Here is a 22,394-nt window from a genome sequence, read left to right as displayed (position 1 = left end):
TCCTTGTTTTCCAAATGTTTAATCAATTAAGGGCCATATTTCTGTTCTCAATATTTGTTTAAGAACTTTTTTTACAATGGCATAAAATTGTTTTGCATTCTTTTTATGATTTTTATATAATAGGAAGAGGAAAATTACAAAGAAAAATCATTTTCATACGTTTTGCACACAATAACTTTGAAATGTTGCTCAGTGGAACCTTTCATTCCAATGTGTCTAAAATCTCTTCCTAGTGGCTAATACCTGGAGGTGCTGACTGTAAGATAGCTTTCCATTACTGTTTACTTACAGTTTTACTTATGCTGGTGAAGTGCACCTTGGCATTTTCTCATATTTCCCTTTTTAAAATGTTAAAACCAAGAATTTTAAGTTTCAATAATAACATTTAAAGGAGAGTTAGACAAATATTTGAAAATAATTATTGGCCTATGGGGAAAGAAAGAGGGTGATTTTAATGATACAGCTCTACTAAAAAAATGCAGTCAGAAATGTGTGACTAGTCAAATGGTCTCTCTTTGTAGTATATGCAAGGCCCTGATTCCAGTTATTAATTTTTAACTCTGCAGAGCTCAGATTTGATTGTAGTTATGTAAACATAATTTACAAGGGTTTGATGAAGTGAGGTGAGCGGAGGCTCACATGGAGCATAAACACCAGCGTACGGACAGGAGTCTTATGTCTCTGTTGCATATTTTATGTAATTCTGCCTATCATTCCATGATTTAATAAATTGTGAAATGAAATTAACAATATATAACAATAGGTTTGAGGTTGACACAATGGCATAGTGGTTAGCACTGCTGCCTGACATTCCCAGGGACCTGGGTTCCAGTCTAGCCTCAGGTGATTGTCTCCGGGGAGTTTGCGCATTCTTTGTGGGTTTCCTCCAAGTGCTCTGGTTTCCTCCCACCTTCCAAAGATGTGCAGTTTAGGTGGATTGACCACACTAAATTGCCATAGTGTCCAAGGATGTGCTAGCTAGCTAGATTAGCTGTGAAAAATGCAGGGTTACAGGGATAGGGTAGCAGGGTCTGGCTGGGATGCTGTTCAGAGGGTCATTGTGGCCTGAGTGGCCTGATTCCATACTGTACAATTCTGCAATTCTATAATAGCCCTTCATGGCACTTGGAATATTGCTAATCAATGCAAGAACAGACTAATCTATGGATTTTCTCCCTAGATTTAAAAGGAGTTAAAAATATTTATTGGCTCAGTATTACATCATTCTCACAGATAAATTGCAGTCCAGTAATTTTGACTGCCACAGATATAAAGGAACAAATCAGAAATGTAGCGGGATCCATGTTTCTGGCTATTTCCTGTAATGGATTCACTTGACTAATTTGCTAAGAAAGAGACCCACTGAAAAATACATCCGCATGAAGAGAGAAAGCGATACGTATGGCCTGGAGTTGTCACTGAGACAGATTCTATGATATTAATGTTAAAACATAAAATATTTTTCAAGTTAATAGTTAGTGTATGGATGTAAATGAATTGTTCTTCAGAGATTTGCCTCTGCAGCTAACAGAAGTGGTCACAAGAGCGTCTATTCTGCAGCCAATTTAAAGTTGTGGAAAAATCAACAAAAAGAAAGTAGTTTTGTGTGGTCATGCTACATCCGGCAGTCATTTTAATCACACTCATCCTGATAGAAAAAAAGTCACAAATTACCAAATATGTGCATTCATCAAAATGAAATAAAAATGTTGATCAGTTACAAATTAACCATATAATGCTTAATTTAGCTGAAATTGACTACAGCTTCTACGGTGTCACAGACTCCTTCCAATTCTATTTCAATCTCGTGACGTTATCATCTTACAATGCCATTTGTAAGTCATTCTAATAATTCACTGATTTCTAATTTGATTTTGGTTTTGTCAGAGACGTATGTGGAACAAAGAAGAATGTACTGAAACATTGGAAAAAGAGTATGCCTTATATATTTCAATTTGATTGTGGCTCTCTGTCAACCTTATGCATTATAGAAAGAGTTATTATTTTAGTTTTTGCAAACACATCCCCTGAAGAACAATATCTTGTAAATAAAAAATTGGAAAATATGGTTTTAAGTGATTAACTTGGATTGTGTTTTCTAACAGGTGCGAAACGTGTTGAATGATGCACTAGATGTTTTAGAATTCCGTGACCGGGTAATAAAGGCCTCATTATCCCATGGTCATTTGGTTGTTGTGACTTCACTGCAGTGTTACGTGTATAGGTTAGTAAAATCTTTTCTTTGAAGATATGCAGCATCCTTTGGCAAATAGTTTTTGGATATCTTGTCAATTTCATTTCTCTTCCAGTAAATTTATATTTTAATGATTCTGTTATATGATAATAATGCAAAGAAGATGTATAAAAATATACTTTCATAGAATCAGAGTTATTTTTGGCTGCATTCCTCTTGAGAAAACAACATGTTAAGCCAAATCTTTTAAAGTGAGTTTAACATTAGTTTGATATATGTTATGTATTAAATGAGTTACACATTCTGGTTTCTTTCATGTCAAGAATGTATAAATTTGTATAGCATGCGTTCTCTGTTTATTGTTTTTTATTTCAGTACAAAGAATTGGAATACTCCACTGATATTTGACTTAAAAGAAGGTACTGTTAGTTTAATTCTGCAGGCAGAGAGGTAAGAGATTAGCATATTATATATATTCTTAATTAAATATAACTTCCATGTACATAAGCAGAACTTTTATTTGTAGTTTGAATCTCAGTCAATCATGTGAAATTACTCTTCAGAACACAGAAAAATACAATTACTATAATGCAAGCAATTAGCTAAACATTGAAAAATAGTTTGCCATTAATGTGTTAAGTATTACAGAAATTATTTTGAAAAGTTTCTAATTCTAGCACCTAAAATGTACAGGTAGAGTCTTACATTTATGTCATCTCTTAACATGTGAATTATGATTCAAGAGTACGATATTTGGTGTTATGTTCTCTCAGAATATTTGTAAGGTAACTGTTTGCTGCACAGTTTGAATTACAGACAATGTATTTCTTAGTTCAGTACAACTTTGGGAAAGAACTACAAACATCTTGATTAGGAGCATGTCCTAATAAAGGTTAACTTTTCCCATTTACAGTTAAAATGTGGTAGCATCAACTGTGCCGTGGCCCAAGACAAGTTATCTTGTCTTGGGCTTTCAACTCACAAACTATGTCAGTGAGATGCTGGCTGTTTTACTCACTGAACCTTGTGGTGAGTGAGGTGGACATGCTTGTTGCCACTGGCACCTTTTAGCTTTCTCACGTCTGCCACCATATTTAAAGCGCAGCTGCACACCACTTCAGATACTGTAATCTAGGAATAACCCCACACACAGTGGTGGTTATGCCTAAACTTTGAAAATATGAAATAAAGAAAAGCAAGATCATTCCCTGATTTCTGGAGAATGATGCTGCCTCAGTGGGAGGAACTCCCAGGATTTTGATCCAGCAACACTGAACAAATGGTGATACATTTTCAAGACTGGATGATGAGTAGCTAGGAGGGAAACCTCCAGGTGGTAGTGTTCCAATGAGAAATTGATGTTGCCCAGTCTGATTACATTCTGTATCATTGCTACTTTGAGTGCTCAACATGTAGGAATACCGATTCATTAGCTGAGGGTGTGGGTGATACATGATAATCAGGAGGAGATTTTCTTCTCCATATTTGGCCTGATACCATGAGACTACAAGGTCTGCAGTCAATGTTGGGGAATTCAAAGCACTCTCTTCTTGTCTGTTTACCTCAGTTTATCTATACTAATGGTGGGACATGATGCATGTAGGAATGGTGATGGTGTTGTCTTAAGACATGGTCTGTGGGGTATGATGCCATGAGTATGACCATACCAGACTGTATGTGAACAGCCTGAAACTCAGAGAGACTTTCCCATTATTGCACTAGCACCTAGATGTTGGTCAGCAGGACACGGCAGGATGAACAGGGCTGAATCTACTGTTGCCATTTCCAGTGCCTAGTTCGTTGTTAGGTGTTCTGTCCATTTTCTTTTCTTTATTTGAAGCTTTTTCATGGATTGCTGCAACTGAGTAGCTTGCTAAACCAATTCAAAACCATTTATGAGTCAGCTGCATTATTGTTGGTCTTGAGTCATGTGCAGGCCAGGCCAAATCAGGTAAGGGTGGCAGATTTTCTTCCCTAAAGGGCATTTTAGTCCCCAGTTTTCCTTGAGCACCTGCACGTAACAATCAATATGTCCTCATTATCTCCAGAGCTCAAAACTCTGGAGATCCCTATTCCTTTGGCACTAAACTGTCCCATGTGACTTCCAAGTAATCGTGACCTGCTTCAAACCCAACTTCAAGAGCCCCCAGAACCCTCTCATTCACTGTGAGGTCCCATCTGAGCAAATGGACCAGCTCCAGCCACAGTGCCCATCCCCTCAATGACAAGTACAAAAAAGCCCATCGCAAACTTGGGAGTGCTTTCGTCAGCATTCCATTGATTGTTAACTGATTATTATAAACCCCCATGGCTGACCACAGTCCACCCCGATTGATGCCTCCGCAGCACCCCAACTTAAAATACATGTAGCCCCCAAACTGCTTGCACTTGACCTGGAGGACTGACTATAATACAATTCCCAGACTGTAAGGGCACAGATCCTCAAACTCTGGTAGAATAAAGTGCCTGACTGTTGGTGACCAACCTCTGGACTGTAATCAGACAAACCCCTTCACTAACTGCAACCCCCTTCACCTCCTTCTAACCACTCTTCCCATATAACTTCCACACATTACTAATTGCCTGTAGCACATGACATGAACTTGTGAGCTGCTAGCACCTGCTGTAGCTGCAATGTTGACATTGCACAGTGTCATATATCAAAATGTCCACCCGTTTTCTGACTGATATGTTTGATGTTCTATGGCCCCCACTGTCAAAAGGTGCCTGCCTCTCCTGCTGCACTGAAAAAACACCCTAAATGGCAGAGATTGCCAACCTGAAACTCAGCACACAAAACCTTGAGTCATTAAGTAAAAAGCCATGTCACCTGCAAAAGTTAAATGCCTCCAAGTAAGAGCTAAAATCGATTTGCACTAAAAAGCAAAAATGCATACCTCTATGTCAGCAAGAAACATCCTGTCTGGATCCATGAGCTGCCCCTAAGCACAAAATAACCTGACAAAAGCCTGCAAATCTTAGATTTGTCTCACCTCCAAAGTAGACGATTGAAGCCCTGAAATGGTACATGAGTAAAACTGAGAACCACCTTGATTCTGTTGTGAGGCTAGTCCTTTACTGATGCTGAGTTACATGGATGAAGGATTGAGGAGAGTAGTAGCTATGCATTGTGCAGGGACCTTGTGCTGAAGAAGCTGTTCCACGTAGAGAAGGTAGAAGTCTGGCACAGACATTGCACGAGCTGCAATGGACAATGAGAGACATGTCGGCAAGTATTCACTCTGATTTACCTGCTGAGTTTTAGTACTGTTAAGGTTCTTGTGGAAGAAAGGAGAATTGGAAATACAACATTAAGATGATGAGTTGAGGCACTAATAAGATGCAGATACGTTGAAATAATCCTGTCGCTCAAGGATGGGATTCTAAGCATGGCATTTAAGGCTTGAGGGGAAAATCAGACATGATGTTTTTATTATTGAAAGTAAGATATTTTCATTCTTACCCTATTTCGTCACCTCCCCTGCAATGCCTAACTGCACCAGGGTATGAAAATTTCTACACTGAGAATCTAATAGGAAAGCAGCTTACAAAATGGCAGAATTAATAAATCATTTTTTAAAAGCTTAATTGTGGCATGTTATAACTCATTAGTACTAATTTGTAGTTTGACTGAAAACATCAATTCGTTGTTACTTTTCAAGATGCCCAAAGCTTCTGTAACTGTATTTATCATGTTTAAGTCAGAGGTGAAAATAAAAATATAAAATTAAAATTATTCTATTCTTCTGTACATTTAACGTAAGAAAAATTTAAATAATTCTGATTGCTTTCACTAACCTCTTCACTGATAGTATGCATTTATTTATTCAGACATTTTCTGCTGCTTGATGGAGCAGGGATTTATTTGTATTCGTATGAAGGTCGCCTTATTTCTTCTCCAAAGTTCCCAGGGATGAGAACGGACATACTGAGCTCACAGACCATTTCACTCAGCAATGATACAATTGCGGTGAGAGATAAGGCTGACGATAAAGGTATTATGGAAAAGATCTCAAAAGAAAATACCTACTTACCAGGTTTCATTATTGTTTAACGCAAACATAATGCATTGCACAGTATTAGTCTTTTATGCAGTACATGTATATGCAAAATGTTGTCCCATCCTGAATGCACACACCATAAATTATACAATCCTAAGGAATCTCTAAATATTCTATAGTTACTGCAGTCAAAATATATTTTTGTGCAAAGTCAAAACTTTTCAATGGGATATTGTAGAACATGGAATTTTTCTTTCCTCTTTGAAACCCTCTGTGCCATTGGGCAGCACAATGGCTCAGTAATTAGCACTGTTGTCTCACAGTGCCAGGGATCCATGTTCGATTCCAGCCTTGGGTGACTGTCTGGAGTTTGCACATTCTCACTGTATTTGAGGGTTTCCTCTGGATGCTCCGGTTTCTTCTCACTGTCCAGTAGTGTGCGGCTTAGGTGGATTGGCCATGCTATATTGCCTGTCATGTCCGCGGATGTGCAGTCTAGGTGGATTAGCCATAGTATATGTGGGGTTACAGGGATAGGGTAGGAATGGGTGTGGAAGGCAGGCTTTTTGGAGGGCCAGTGTGGATTCAATGGGTTGAATGGCCTGCTTCCACACTGCCATGCATTCTATGAGTTAGAATAATATCTCTACCTCCTTTATTTGTGTGATATTAAGCCTAATTATAATCATTCGAGTTATTTTGAGTATTTCATTAACCACTCTGCATTTATTGTTTTCCGTGTCACTGGAGCTTCAGCTCAAGCTCTGCAATTACCCTTCCTTCATTTTAGCAACTATTTTAGAGAATGCAACTATGCCCAGAAATACCCCTTTCTTTACTAAGATTATAAATATACGAGAGTATTCTCCTTTACAGGTCAGAGGAACAAATTGATCAGTTAAGATGCATTACCAGGCACCTATGCTGGCAAAATATACTATAGAGTGAAACTATATAAAAACAGAAAGAATTTTTGCTGTACATCAGGAACAAAAACAGAAGTTGCTGGAAAAGCACAGCAGGTCTGATAGCACCTGTGAGGAAAAAAATCAGAGTTAATGTTTCAGAAATGAGGAAGGGCCACCGGATCCGAAACATTAACTCTGAGTTTCTCTCCACACACGCTGCCAGACCTACTGAACTTTTTCAGCAAATTCTGTTTTCGTTCGTGATTTACAGCATCAGTAGTTCTTCTGATTTTTATTTAGGCCATTTTGTTCCTTGAGCCTGTTGTGCCATTCAGTAAGATAATAGCTGATCTGATCTTGGCCTTTACATTCATTTTCCTGTCTTTGCCACATTAATCTTGACTCTTGTGTAATTAATAAAAGGATTTGGCCTTGAATGTATGTAATATTTGAACGTACAGTGCTTCATAGGGTAGAGAATTCCAAACATGTGTGAACATCCAAGAAGATATTCCTCCATATCTGCTCCAAGTGTTGTTCACTGCTTGATCCAGGGACCTGTCCGCTATTCTGTTAAACAGAAATGTCAAGGACCGCACCCCCCCGCCGCCCGCCGATCCCCGACTCCCAACACTCCTGGAATGAGGACAGCATCAGGTTAAGCCCAGAACAAAACTCAGTCTATCCTTTTAAAACAGAAAAATAAAAGTTTCCCCGACTTATGAACCAATATGAAACTCCAGGGGCTCTGGACAGAGAAAAAGAACAAATAAGAAAACTAATAGAGACAATAGGAACTGCAGATGCTCGAGAATGCGAGATAACAAAGTATAGAGCTGGATGAATGCAGCAAGCCAAGCAGCATCATAGGAGCAGGAAAACTGACGTTTCAGGCCTAGACAATAAGAAAACTAAATTGTGAAGGAGTCAAGGAAATAAAAGGCTTCTTGTATTATTACATCAAAGTGACTTTGCCAGTTTCTAAGGCTACTCTGGTGATGGAAGATTTATCCTCAAATGACTTTTAAAGAGTAACTGAGATTAGGCTGATTAAATTGGCTTAGGAGCTATAGTTAGAGTTAAAAGTGCGGCCTAAGAAAGCACATGTAATTGAAATAATAGCACAATATTTGAAATTGAGAGAACAGCAGTGCAAAGCACATAGTGAGACAGTTGAGTTAGCAATCATTCAATTATACAGATAAAGCAGCTATAAACAGAAAAGGAAGTGGAAATATAAAAAAACCTGAACTTGAGAAAAAAGGAGAATGAGCATTTTAGGGCTCGGAAACAGTAAGGGAAAGAGCATTTTAGATAAAAACCTCTTACTTTGGTGAACATTCTTACAAGGGATGACATAATTTTAATATAAAACCCATCAGGGCGCTGTTTAAAATTTGCAAACCCATACAAAATCTGTGAAAGGGCCGCTGAGGCATTTTTCATTTATTTTGAAGTTAGCTAAGATGATGAGCTGGCCAAAAGAATATTAGTCAATGCTCATACAAAGCAGGCTGATGGGAAGACTGCATTAAGTTTTATTCCATGCTTTCTGAGCAAGTTTCTTTAGATTATCAGGTGTCAACCAAGCTTATCCTTGGTACATTACATGAATTTGTCCTGATACTTCAGGGCAGAATATTAGGAAGCAATCTGTGCAAACTTATAAAGAGTTTGCGAGAGTAAAATAACTTGGAGTGTTGGTTATGGGCATTAAAAGTAGCGACTAAATATGATACCCTTCGGGAAGTAATTAAAAATTCAGTTCCTTCATAGGGAGGAAAACCTGAAGCTTGTGACGTCAAGATGGCAGCTGAGATGTCTGACAATTAAGTTCTGATCCACAAATCCAAAACTGTTTTTCTGCACAAACCTCAGAAGTTCAGAAGATAAAAGAAAGGGAAGAAGTCAGGGTTGGGAAGGGACAACTGGGAAAGTCAGAGAATCTCCTCCTCAGGCCAAATGGAATATGCTGAGGGTGGAAGTAATAGCTGATAACCCACGTTTTTCTATTGTTACAAGGCACCTTAATGCAAATTTCTGGAAGTTTTGGGATAGATCTAGAGGGGTACTAAAGGTCAGTTAGTTCAAATGGCTAGATGGCAAGTTGGTGATGCAGAGTGATACCAGCAGCGTGTGTTCAGTTCCTACATTGGCTAAGGCTACCATGAAAGACTCCGTAGAAGAAGGCATGGTGACTGTCAGGTTAAACCACCACCAGTCATCATTATTGAATGAGGGAACATCCCTATAGTCTGGTAAGACAATGATGACTTTACCTTACCTTTATTCCCAGGGAATAATTTGCCAGGATTGAAGGCTGCACCTTCTCTGGTAATAACGGTAAGGCTAAGTGAAGTGAAGTGAAGGAAACAGAGAATTAACAGGAAAGGGTGCCTGGGATTTTTTCTTCATGTGCAGTGATACAAGCAGTGGCTAAATAAAGCCTATCATTAGAGATCAGTTTGGTTCCGAAGCCAGATATTTGGTTATCTGAAACTTTCTTAGAGGATTTAGATAATCCAAAGGAAGAGCTTAATAAGCCTTCTTTGACAAGGATCAACAAGCGGTCCAGAATTATGTAAAGCATGCCAGTTGAGTCAAACTGAAGTTGAAACAAAAAGCAATCCAGAATGTTGCTACATGAGAAATAGGACTTTGATGAGAAAGTGGAGACCTCCTCACAGACCAGGGAATAAAGAATTGATAGTGGTTCACCAGATCTTGGTATCACCCAAATATCACCGAAAAAAATTAAAATATTAAAATATTTTAAGATTGTTGGAAGCTGCAGTGTAAATCAGGGTACAGGAAGAAGCCTTGATTGAAAGTGCAATAGACCAGGTTGTAGCTCTGAAATTCTTAAGGGTAGACATTTGGATGTGTAAAGGACCCAAGCATTTATAAGTCAACATTTTTATTGGTCGTGTCTTTACAAAGACACGATACAGTTTTGTAAAACATGCCACACAAGGGAAAACCATGTCAAACAGTCAAACTGTCCCCTTTAATTCCCATACCAGTTTTTGAGGAACCATTTAGTAGGGTATTGGTGGATTTTGTTGGACCCTTAACAAAAACAAAACCAGGACACCATTATGTCTATCACGAATATGCTCTTCAATTCCTAAGTGCCATACTCTTAAGATGATGTAGTGGGATGGAACTTAACCTAGTATTACACTCCATAGTTTGAATGGAAATCTGGTCAGATCAAGATTTCAATACAATCTCTAATACTTTTCAGGAAGTTATGAGTTGCCTGGATATAACATAGTTAAAGTCTTCAACATAGTGCCCACAGACACGAGGAACTTCAGAAAGATACCATGAAATCTTCAAGATAATGGAAAGAACAGGAATATTTCCATTATTGGAATAAAGGACTTGAAGTTATTTTGTCTGGCACTAGAGATTTACCTATTGAGTCCTTTTGAATTAGTTTGTGACCATGAAACAAGAAGAACCACCAAAACTAATCAAAGAAAAGTTTTTAGAACTGAAGGATGAATTATTCATGTTAAATTATGTATGTTTTTAGGAGTAGTTGATAGCAGCTTGCAAAGTAGCTCAAGAAAAACCTTAGAGCATCGCATCAGCCATGAAACAACGAGCCAATGAGCTTGTTAAATCTTCAACATTCAGTCAGGGGATGAGGTTTTATATTACTGGCTTTAAAAGGGAACAGTTAAAGTGAAAAGGATTGGTAAAGCATATTATTTAATTGACAGCCTCAATCTCTAGAAAGAGAATGCAAGAATAGATTTGAGAAACTGGGATTGTTTTTCTTGGATAAGCAAAGGTTAAGAGGGGATTAGATAGAGGAATGCAAAATGATGAAGAAGTTGACAAGAAAGAACTGTTCCCATTGATGAAAGGTCTGAGGGCAAGAGGGCATAAATTTTAAGATAGTTAGCATAGGAAGCTATAGAGACGTGAGGAAAATCTTTTTTTAGCGGCATGTGTTTGGGATGTAGAATACAGTGCCTGAGAATGTGGTAGGGCGGGTTGAATCAAGGCATTCAAAGAGAAATTGGATTGTCATCTGAAAAATGCTTAAGGCTATAGGAGAAGACAGGAGAATAGCACGATAAATTGTTCCTTTGGAAAAGTAGCATGGACTTAGTGGGTCGAATGACCTTTTCATCATACCCAGCACTGTGATTCCTGTTTGCCATGTTTTGAATAGTTTATGATAGAATCTTCATGGAATGAATTGAGCTCCATTTTCTTTGAATTTTGCTCTGGCTGAAGGTAGTGGGGGTAATAGCATGTCAGTTGTTAACGTTCATGGTAATGGTTTATGAAAATCACTTGTGAAAATCTCAGGGAAGATAGATGGAGTGCTGATTTCAACTGCCATCAGAGAACAGGTATGCAATGAAGACATCTCTGATTCTGTTCGATACGACAAAAAAAATTCCTGCGCTATTGTTTGAGAAGCTTCCGATGGACACTAATTCAAATGGCTGGCACGTGCATCATTCAGGCTCTGACCACTTTTACCTCAAAATTGTCATCAGGGTCCTATGCACATTCAGCTGTTTCATGTGGTATTGGAAGCTCCAACGCAGACACCACCCCTGAACAATGCAACAGTGTCGATCAATAAGCCCAGACCATAAGGTAGCGCCAATTCCATATGTGCACCTGTGCCCAATCAGCTATTAAAAGAATTGCAGCAGATGATCGCAACTAACTTCTGCAAAGCTCGAAGACTGCATTTCCCATTATCTGTCATCTGTGGCATGATGCCAGTCAGCTCACCACCTGATTCAACTTGATGTCTCCGATACCCTGGTGTAGGTCATTTCTAAAATTGTGAAAGTTGGGATTGGATTAGGAGTGGTGCAGCAAAGGTCACTGGACCAATTTATTAATGAGTCTTGTGATCTTTGGTGGGGAAAGTATTATATGTGCATGGAGGCTATTTTTTAGTACTTCACACACAAAGCTTCTCTGTCCGTATAATTATTAACTACAAGTAAATACTCTAGAGAAGATGAAAAGCAATATAACAGAAAAAGAAAAGTTAGCTACATGTATGTGTTCATAGAGTTTTATCTGTTTCATGTTATGGCCTATGCTGTCTCTTATGCAGTTTCACCAGTTCAGTCAAAGAATATTTTCTATTTCTTTAGATGAATGCAAAATGTAAAATTTATGAAGTTTATTTGTTTTGTGAGTTATCAGATCATTTTGTTAAGTATTCCATTATGTAACAAAAATAAGATATGCTAGAAATACTCAGAAGATTTGACAGCATTGGTGAAAAGAGAAAAAAGACTTAATATTCATGTCAATGATCTTAAGGAACATGAAAATCTAACAATTTATGAACAAGTGAAAAGGTGTTGGGAAGACTTGGGGCTAACAAGATGGAACGTTTCTTCCAGTATGTGTCCTGTAATATATATATGGTATATAATATATTTATCCTTGCAAGTGTATTAATTTATTTATTGCCATATATTTTGTGATCTTGTTTCAGTAATTTATCTAATTGATGCAATCTCTGGAAAGCCCCTTGGTGATGGAAAACCTCTTGTTCACAAGGTATTTTGTTATGACAAATAGAAGTAGACCTCCTAGACTTTATTTTCACTATATTGTTCTATTTTGTTCACATAAAATTGGCATTGTACCAAGATACACTGTTCAACAAACAAGCGTCAATAGGTTAGTGAGGATTAACATATCATTGATGCATACAATGGTGTAACTTTACAGAATATATCTACAATGAAACAAAGGACACAGGAGAAGAAAACTTTTGGCTTTTCAAGACTTCCTTCATTCAATAAAATCTTGGCTGATCTCGTTGTACTGCCACATCCGCTTTCTGGCTTGCCACCTATTATCCTTGACTCTTTTGTCTGTCAAAAATCTCAAATTGTGCCTAGAATAAATTCTGTAACACAGCCTTTATTGCTTTTAGTGAAGAGCTTTGAAAGAAAACAAAATCTTCTCATCTTCATCTTAAAAGGGTGATCTGTTATTCATAAGTTTTATCCCCTAGTTGGTAGGCTTCCCCACAAAGGAAAATATGCTCCAGGATTTTCCATTTTCATCAGTGGTCTCCCTCACTTGCTGAAAAATTGGCAAGACATCTGACCTGTCATTTCAAAGTAAAATCCTCCATAGCTTCCTCCAATCAGGCAGTTTGTAGGGCAGCAGTAGGTCTTTCTCTGAAATGAATTCTCTGGAAATTGAAATGCTAGCCTATGAGAACCAGCAGCTCATGTGCTCGTACACCATGAAAGTCATGATTACTGCTGGGGAAGAATCACTGGCATGAGGATAAGGTGCCAACTAATTTTTTGGTTGAATTGGGATTGGGAGATGTGAGGAGAGAAGGGTAAGAGGAGTTGGATGCAAGTGCAAAGGAGTTCAACAACCACTGACTTGGTCTATGTCCAATCCCTCAATCATGCACAAATCAGTGCAGATTGATGGAGCTCCCATTAGCCATCTCCATTGTCCTATTAATGGTGGCAAGCTGGCTGTTTTTTTATGCCAGCCCAGTCAGTTGGTAGCTATAGTGCCTCTGTGTAAATACACCTACAGTGCTATTAGGTCTGGAGTTCCAGGATTTTGACCCAGTTTCAATGAAGGAATGATGATATGTTTCCCAGTCGGGATAGTGTATCACTTGGAGGTAAATTTGCAGGTTGTCGTGTTCCCATGTCTTTCGATCTTGTCCAGCTAGATGGTAAGGTTGTGGGGTTGGTTGTTGTTATCTAAAGAGCCTTATTAGTTAAACCATTACATTTAATAGATAGTACATCCTGCTGGCACTTTACAATGGTGGTGGGGGGAATTAAATATTGATAGTGGTGGAAAGGGTGCCAATCAAGAGGGCTGCTTTGTCCTAAAGAGTGTAAAGCTTCTTGGGTATTTTTAGAGTTGCACTCTTCCAAGCAGATGGAACATATTCCATCACATTCTTGACTTTTAATTGTCTTCTTCTGAAACCACAAGGGCCATTCAATTTGCACCTGGAAAACCTATCTGCATTTTTAAGTAACATGTAAGATGTTTTGACCTGAATTTGTACTTTCAAGTCAAGAGCAATAAATTAGAAAAATCAACAGCTCCACAAGCCTGACAAACAAGAAGGTGGCCCAGTTGGTTGAATTTTCTTTTTGGGATGGTGGGGGTGTTCAATGGAATTGGTCTGGAAGAATTCAGAGACAACCACTGAGGTACTGGTTGTGGAGACGGTCTGTAGGAAAGGCTTGCCTTGGAGATTTGGTTGCACAATCAAGCCATTTACCACAAATCATATCAGACAGACTTCAGACATATGTCTACAGGTAGATGAAATGGAAAGTGTTGGTAACTTTTAGTACTGCAGGCAGTTTTTCCAAAAAAACAAAACCAACAAATTCAAATGCCTTGAAAGCTTTCAGAGTTTCCTTGAGATCTTAACAGTTCCAAAGTGCTTGGTAATTCTAATGAGTGTATCTAGTTTTTATATATTCAAGCATATGAATTAGAAGGAGGTATGAACCACTTGGACCCTTAGCTTGCTCTGCCATAACATCATGCCCAATCTGATTGCATGACATTCTCAATAGCCTTTCACTATCTTGCTTATGCAGAATCAATTTATCTCTGCCTTAAAAATATTCAAAGACTCTGCTTCCACCATCTTTTGAGGAAGAGAGTTCCAAACATTCATGGTGCTGTGTGAGAAAACAAAATTCTTGTCATCTCTGTCTTAAATGAACATTTCCTTAGTTTTAAACAGTCTCTGTTAATTCTAGATTTTCCTACAAGAAGAAACATCCTTTCATCATCTACCCTTTCAAGACCAATAATGATCTTATATGTTTCAATCAAGTCAACTCTTACTCTCCACGAGGTACTGGTCTCATCTGGTCCTCATAAGACAACCCATCCATTCCAGATATAAGTTTAGTAAACCTTCCCTGAATTGCTTTCAATATTTTTTCGTCCGTCCATAAATAGTGCAGTTCTCCAAATATGATCTCACCAAAACTCCGTATAACTGAAGCAACGCCCCCTCCCCCAATTTTCATATTCAATTCCAGTCACATTTGACATTGACATTCAGTTGAGTTTCCAAAATTGCTATGTGTACCTGCTCACTAACCTTTTGTGATTTGTGCATTAGTTTACCCAGATTTTTTTATCACAGCTCTGCGATCTCTCATCATTTAAATATGCTTTCACTTATTTTTCCTGCCAAAATGGATAATTTCAGGTGTTCCCATCGTATACTATTTTTGATAGATCTCTGCCTATTCACTTAAAATAACAATATTCCTTCATATCTTCCTTAGGCCATCTTCTCAAGTTACTTTCTCATCTATATTTGCATCATCCAGAAATTTAGTAACCATATTGTCAGTCTCTTCATCAAAATTGTTTTTAAAAATTGTTAACAGTTGAGGCCACAGTACTATTTACATAGCACACCACACATTACATCTGCAATAAAACAACTGAAGGTGCTGGAGATCTGAAACAAAAACAAAACATTGGCAAAATTCAGCAGTCTGCCGGCATTTGTGGGGAAAAAGCAGAGTTAATATTTCAAATCTGGTGATTCTTTGCCCAGATCTTGCTTAGCAGAAGATGATATGTTGATGTTTGAAAACAGAAGTTGCTGGAAAAATGATGTTGGACGTTGAACAGTTTTTCTGCTATCTCCGCCTCTATGTTTACTTCTTTAATCATGAGCCTAACTCTCCCTCTACTGGCCCCTTCTCCCGCCTCCAACACACCCCCTCTTTCTGGACACCACCCCAAGACGACCTGCCCTCCCTCGACCTCTTCATCTCCAACTACTGTCAATCGCCTCAACTCTCCACCCCTGTCACCCAGTCCAACCTCTGCTCGACATAACGGGCAGCTCTCTGCTCCCTCCACTCCAATCTCAACCACACTGTAAAACCCGCGGACAAGGGAGGCGCAGTTGTATTATGGCACACTACATCGCCTAGGCAAGACGCCAGCTCTCTGACGCCTCTTCCTGCCGCCCCCTTGATCATGATCCCACCCCTCACCACCAAACCATCATCTCCCAGATCATCTACAAACTCATCACTTCAGGTGACCTCCCACCCACAGCCTCAAACCTCATTATTCCCCAACCCCGCACCACCCGTTTCTATCTCCTTCCCAAATTCTACAAACCCAACTGCTCTGGTTGACCCATTGTCTCTGCTTGCTCCTGCCCCACCGAACTTATCTCCACCTATCTCAACTCCATTTTCTCCCCCTTGGTCGAGTAATTCCCTATGTACATCCATGACACCACCCACGCCCTCCACCTCCTGCAAAACTTCCGACTCCCTGGTCCCCAACACCTCATCTTTACCATGGACATCCAGTCCCTAAACACCTGCAATCCCCATACAGATGGCCTAAAGGCCCTTCGCTTCTTCCTGTCTTGCAGGCCCAAACAGTCCCCCTCCAGTGACACCCTCATCCACTTAGCCGAACTCGTCCTCACCCTCAACAACTTCTCCTTCAATTCCTCCCACGTCCTACAGACAAAGGGGGTGACTGTGGGTACCCACATGGGCCCAAGCTATGCCTGCCTCTTTGTAGGATACGTGAAACAATCCCTCTTCCACACCTCCGTTACATTGATGACTGTATCGGCACTGCATCGTGCTCCCACGGGGAGCTTGAACAGTTTATCCACTTCACTAACACCTTCCACCCCAAACTTAAGTTCGCCTGGACCATCTCTGATAATTCTCTGTCCTTCCTGAACCTCTCTGTCTCCATCTCTGTCATCCACCTGGAAACCAATATCCATTTCAAGCCTACAGACTCCCACAGTTACCTAGAATACACCTCCTCTCACCCACCTTCCTGCAAAAAGGCCATCCCCATTCCTAATTCCTTCGCCACCTCCATATCTGGTCCCGAGATGAGGCATTCCAGTCCCGGACATCCCAGGTGTCCTCGTTTCTCCAGGACCGCAACTTCCCCCTTCAGTGGTCGAAAACGTCTTGACCGTGTCTCTTACATTTCCCACAACTCATCCCTCATACCTGCTACCCACAATAACAACCAAAACAGAATCCCCCTCATCTTACTTACCACCCTGCCAACCTCCAAATCGAACGCATCATCCTCCGACACTTCCGCCATCTGCAATCTGACCCCACTACCAAAGACATTTTTCCCTCTCCACCCTTGTCTGCTTTCCGGAGGGACCACTCTCTCTGTGACTCCCTTGCCCCCTCCATACCCCCAACCAGCACCCCCATCCCTGGTACTTTTCCTTGCAACCGCAGGAAGTCCTACACCTGCCCCAACAACTCCCCATCCCAGGCCCCAAGAAGACCTTCCGCATTAAACAGGTATTCACCTGCACATCTGCAAATGTGGTATACTGTATCCACTGCTCCCATTATGTCCTCCTCTACATCAGGGAAACCAAGCGGAGGCTTGGGGACCACGTTGTAGAACACCTATGCTCAGTTCGTAACAAACAACTGCACCTCCCAGTTGAGAACCATTTCAACTCACCCTCACACTCCTCAGATGACATGTCCATTCTAGGCCTCCTGCAGCGCTACAACAATGCCACCCGAAGAGTGCAGGAACAGCATCTCAAATTTCGCTTGGGAACCCTGCAGCCCAAGGGTATCAATGCGGACTTCACAAGCTTCAAAATCTCCCCTCCTGCAACCGCATTCCAAAACCAGCCCAGCTCGCCCCCACCTCCCAAACCATTTCTCCCACCTCAAGCCCCACCCCCATCTCCTACCCATTAACCTCATCCCACCTCCTTAACCTGTCCATCCTCTCTGAACTGACCTATCCCCTCCCTAACTCCCCACCTACACTCACCTTTACTGGCTGCAGCCCCACCTCTTTGACCTGTTTGTCTCCTCTCCACCTATCTTCTCCTTTATCCATCTTCGATCCACCTCCCCCTCTCTCCCTATTTATTTCAGAACCGCCTTCACCTTCCCCATTTCTGAAGAAGGGTCTCAACCCGCATCGTCAGCTTTCCGGCTCCTTTGCTGCTTGGCCTGCTGTGTTCATCCAGATCTACACCTGGTTATCTCGCTGGAAAAGCTCAGCAGGTCTGACAGCCTCTGTGAAGAAAAAATTTGAGTTAACGTTTTGGGTTTGATGACCCTTCCTCAGAACTGATGGTAGTTGGGAAAACGTTGGTTTATGAACAGAAGATAGGGAGGGGGAGTGGGTAGGGACTAAACGATAGATAAAAGATAGAGCCCAAAGAGAGAGAAGGGTACTTGAAAAGACAAAGGAGTTGATAAGGAATAAAAACCGAAAGAACTGCGGATGCTGTAAATCAGGAACAAAAACAAAGTTGCTGGAAAAGCTCAGCAGGTCTGGCAGCATCTGTGAAGGAGAAAACAGAGTTAATGTTTCAGGTCAGGTGACCCTTCCTCAGAACTGATAGTGGCTGGGAAAACATCAGTTTATATGCATAAAATAGGGAGGTGGGTAGGGTAGGGAGTAAACGATAGGATAGAGCCTGAAGAGAGAGAAAGACAGTTGGACAGACAAAGGAGTTGCTAACAATCAGGCTGGGAGGGTGAATAGTTATTAATGGGGACTGTTAGTGACTAACAACAGTGGGTGTACAATGGCAGGCTATGTGGTAAGAAAGCCTGGTGTGTGGGGTGGGGGTCTGGGACATGGGAGAGTTTGGGCCGTCAAATTATTGAACTCAGTACTGAGTCCAGAGGGCTGTAGGGTCCCTAAGCGGAAAATGAGGTGTTGCTCCTCCAGCTTGCATTGGGCTTCACTGGAACACTGCAGCAAGCCAGAGGCAGAGATGTTGGCCAGGGAGCAGGGTGGTGCATTGAAGTGGCAGGCAACAGGTAGTACAGGGTCTTTTTTGCGAGTAGAACATGGATGTTCTGCAAAGTGGTCACCAAATCTACGCTTCATTTCCCCAATGTAGAGGTGACAACATTGTGAACAGCGAAAGCAAGAGAGTAGATTCTGGGAAGTGCATGTGAAGGTATGTTTGGGCCCTTGGATTCTGGGGAGGGAGGAGGTAAATGGGCTGGTGTTGCACCTTTGTTACAACGAAGGTGCAAGGTTACAGGGCAAAGTGCCGTAGGGCTGTGGGGTGGTTTCGGGGGTGAAGGAAGTGTGGACCAGGGTGTCCCAGAGGGAATGGTCCCTATGGAAGTTGGACACGTGGGGTGGGGGGGGGAATATGTGTCTGGAGGTGGCGGAAATGGGGTCTCATGATCTTCTGAATGTGGATGCTGGTGGGATGGTAGGCAAGGATAAGGGGAACCTTATCGCTGTTGCGGGAGGGAAGAGAAGGGGTGAGGGTGGAAGAGAGGGAGATGGGTCGGACCTGGTTGAGAGCCCTGTTGACAATGGAGCTGGGGAAACGTCAGTTGAGGAAGATGGTGGACATTTCGGAGACTCCCTTGTCAAAGTTGTCCTCATCTGAACATATGCAACGGAGATGGAGGAACTGAGAGAATGGGATGGAGCCTTTACAGGACGTTGGGTGTGAGGATGTATAGTCCAGGTAACTGTGGGAGTCAGTGGGTTTGTAATGGATATTAGTGCCCGTCTATCCCCAGAAATGGCAACAGAAATGTCGAGGAAGGGAAGGGAGGAGTCATAGATAGAGCAGGTAAAAGTGAGGGCAGGGTGGAAATTGGAGGTGAAATTGATGAAGTTTTCCAATTCCAGATGAGAGAAGGAAGCAGCACTGACAATACCATCAATGTATCAGAGAAATAGTTGCAGCTGGGGGCCAGAATAAGACTGGAACAAGGAGTGTTGCACATACCCCATGAAGAGACAGATATAACCAGGGCCCATGCAGATATCCATGGCAATCCCTGTTACCTGAAGAAAATGAGAGGAGTTGAAAGAGTATTTGTTGAGGGTAAGGACAAGGTCGGCCAAGCAGAGGAGGGTGGTGGTGGGTGGGGATGGTTCAGGTCTTTGCTCCAGGAAGAATTGGAGAGCCCTAAGTCGCTGCTGGTGGGGAATAGATGTGTAAAGGGATTGTACATCCATGGTAAAGAGGAGATGGCTGGAGCCAGTAAACTGGAAATTTTGAAACCAGCGTAAGGCGTCAGATGAATCATGGATGTATGTGGGTAGGGATTGGACCGGGTGGAGAAGACTGCGTCAAGGTAGGAAGAGATGAATTCTGAGGGGCAGGAGCAGGCTGAAACAATAGCTCGGCCTGGACAGTCCTGTTTGTGGATTTTTGGCAGGAGGTAGAAACGGGCTGTGCAGGTTTGGGGAATTATTAGCTTGGAAGCGGATGGTGGGAGATCACTGGATGAATTGAGATCCGTAACTGTACTGGATACAATGGCCTGATGTACCATGGTGTGGTCTTGGTCCAGGGGAAGGTAGAAGGACCTTTCCGAGAGCTGGCGCTCAGCCTCTGCAAAGTCAAGGTCAGTACGCCAGACTACAACAGAATCAGCCTTATTGACAGGCTTGATGACAAAGTCAGGGTTAGATCTGAGTGCATGGAGTGCAGTCAGTTCAGAGGGAGATAGGTTGGATTTGTTGAGGGGGCAGAGAAATTGAAGCGACTAATGTCAGGTCGACAGTTCTCAATGAAAAGATCGAGTGCAGGTAAAAGGCTGGAGGGAGGGCTGCAGGTGGAGGGAGAATGTCGGAGTTGGGCAAAGGGATCTGTGGGACAGGGAGTGGACTCTTGACAAAAGAAATTAGCATGGAGGCGAAGACGGCGGAAGAAGAGTTTGGCATCCTGTCGTGCCTGAAATTTGTTAAGATGGGGACGGAGAGGGCTAAAGCTGAGGCCTTTGCTGAGTACAGAGCGTTCAGCATCAGAGAGCGGAAGGTTAGGAGAACTGGTGAATACCCAACAGGAGATGGGGGTGTTGGGTGAGGGGATAGAGTCAGAGGGGAGGTGGGGAGAGGAAGGTTCTAGAGAGCCATGGATATTTTTGAGTCACTGCATCTTGTGGGCCTTGATGCCTGAAAGGAAAAGAAAAAGTTTCTTGTTAGCGCGATGAATGAGCCGGAGGATGAAGTGGAACTGTGGAGTGGTGCAGGCCTGAGCAGTGTGTTGCGATGCTGTTGAAGAGAAATGCTGAGAGTGTGCATGTGGCACCGCATGGCATTGTGGGTGGATCTCAGGATGTGGCGAGAGCAGCTGTCCGTGGAACGTTGAACATCACGGAGATACCTATGATCCTGGGAGGATTCAAAACATGAGGGACGAAAATTCATTTGGAATCCACATTGTGTGAGTTTGAGCCAGAGGCAGTCACTGAGGAATGTGATATGGCTGTGGAAATGATTTTTAGCAAATACCTGGTCAAACACTAGGAGTGACAGTGAACTTAATGTTGGTGGGCAAGAAGAGAGATTGGAACGGAAATCCTGTAGGAGAGAGGAGCAGAACTTCTTCAAGGTGGGCATGCCTGGAAGGGATGTGGCAGTGAGTTAAATACTAAATAAAAACCAAAAGAACTGCGGATGCTGTAAATCAGGAATAAAATGTTGCTGGCAAAGCTCAGCAGGCCTGGCAGCATCTGTGATGGAGAAAACAGAGTTAATGTTTTGGATCCTGTGACCCTTCCTCAGAACTGATAGTGGCTGGGAAAACAACAGTTTGTATGCAGAAAATAGGGAGGTGGGTGGAGTACGGAGTAAACGATAGGATAGAGCCCGAAAACGGTTGGACAAACAAAGGAGTTGCTAACGATCAGGTTGGGGGAGGTGGTTAATAGTTGTTAATGGGGACTGTTAGTGACTAACAACAGTGGGTGTACAATGACAGGCTATGTGGTAAGAAAGCATGGTGTGTGGGGTGAGGGGCTGCGATATGGGAGAGCTTAGGCCCTAAAATTATTGAATTTAATATTGAGTCCAGAGGAACTGTAGAGTCCCCAAGTGGAAAATGAGGTGTCGTTCCTCCAGCTTGTGCTGAGCAAGCTGTTTATTGTTGTTGGAGTTCATAATGATCTGGCTAAAAGGGTGAACAGTTGTTAATGGGACTGTTAGTGATTAACAATAGGTAGTGTGTAATGGCAGGCTATGTGATAACAAGGCCTGGTGTGTTGGGTAGGGGGCTAGGACATTGGAGAGTTTGGGCCCTAATATTGTTGGAACTCAGTATTGAGTCCAGAGGCTGCAGGATCCCCATGCAGAAAATGAGGTGTTGTTCTTCCAGCTTGCGCTGAGCTTCGCTAGAACACGACAACAAGCCTGAAACAGAGATGTTGGCCAGGGAACAGGGTGGTGTGTTAAAGCAGCAGTCAACTAGAAGCTCAGGGTCTTTTTTTGTGAGCAGAACATAGATGT

General features: G+C 41.7%; 1 protein-coding gene across 6 annotated transcripts in view; it reads left to right on the top strand.

Annotated features, from left to right (window-relative positions):
* ift80 (intraflagellar transport 80 homolog (Chlamydomonas)) overlaps positions 1 to 22,394 on the top strand; it is a 197,562-nt gene that overhangs the window by 127,386 nt on the left and 47,782 nt on the right. For all 6 annotated transcript variants that reach the window (XM_059651065.1, XM_059651064.1, XM_059651062.1 and 3 more), the window contains 4 exons: positions 2,106 to 2,224; positions 2,570 to 2,644; positions 6,026 to 6,189; positions 12,595 to 12,659. In XM_059651065.1, coding sequence (XP_059507048.1) covers positions 2,106 to 2,224; positions 2,570 to 2,644; positions 6,026 to 6,189; positions 12,595 to 12,659 — 423 coding nt within the window. The remainder of the gene's footprint in view (positions 1 to 2,105; positions 2,225 to 2,569; positions 2,645 to 6,025; positions 6,190 to 12,594; positions 12,660 to 22,394) is intronic.

Source organism: Stegostoma tigrinum, chromosome 14, assembly GCF_030684315.1.
Source record: "Stegostoma tigrinum isolate sSteTig4 chromosome 14, sSteTig4.hap1, whole genome shotgun sequence".
Classification (NCBI taxonomy): domain Eukaryota; kingdom Metazoa; phylum Chordata; class Chondrichthyes; order Orectolobiformes; family Stegostomatidae; genus Stegostoma; species Stegostoma tigrinum.
Note: the sequence above shows the minus strand (reverse complement) of the source record. Positions and strands in the feature narration are given on the sequence as shown.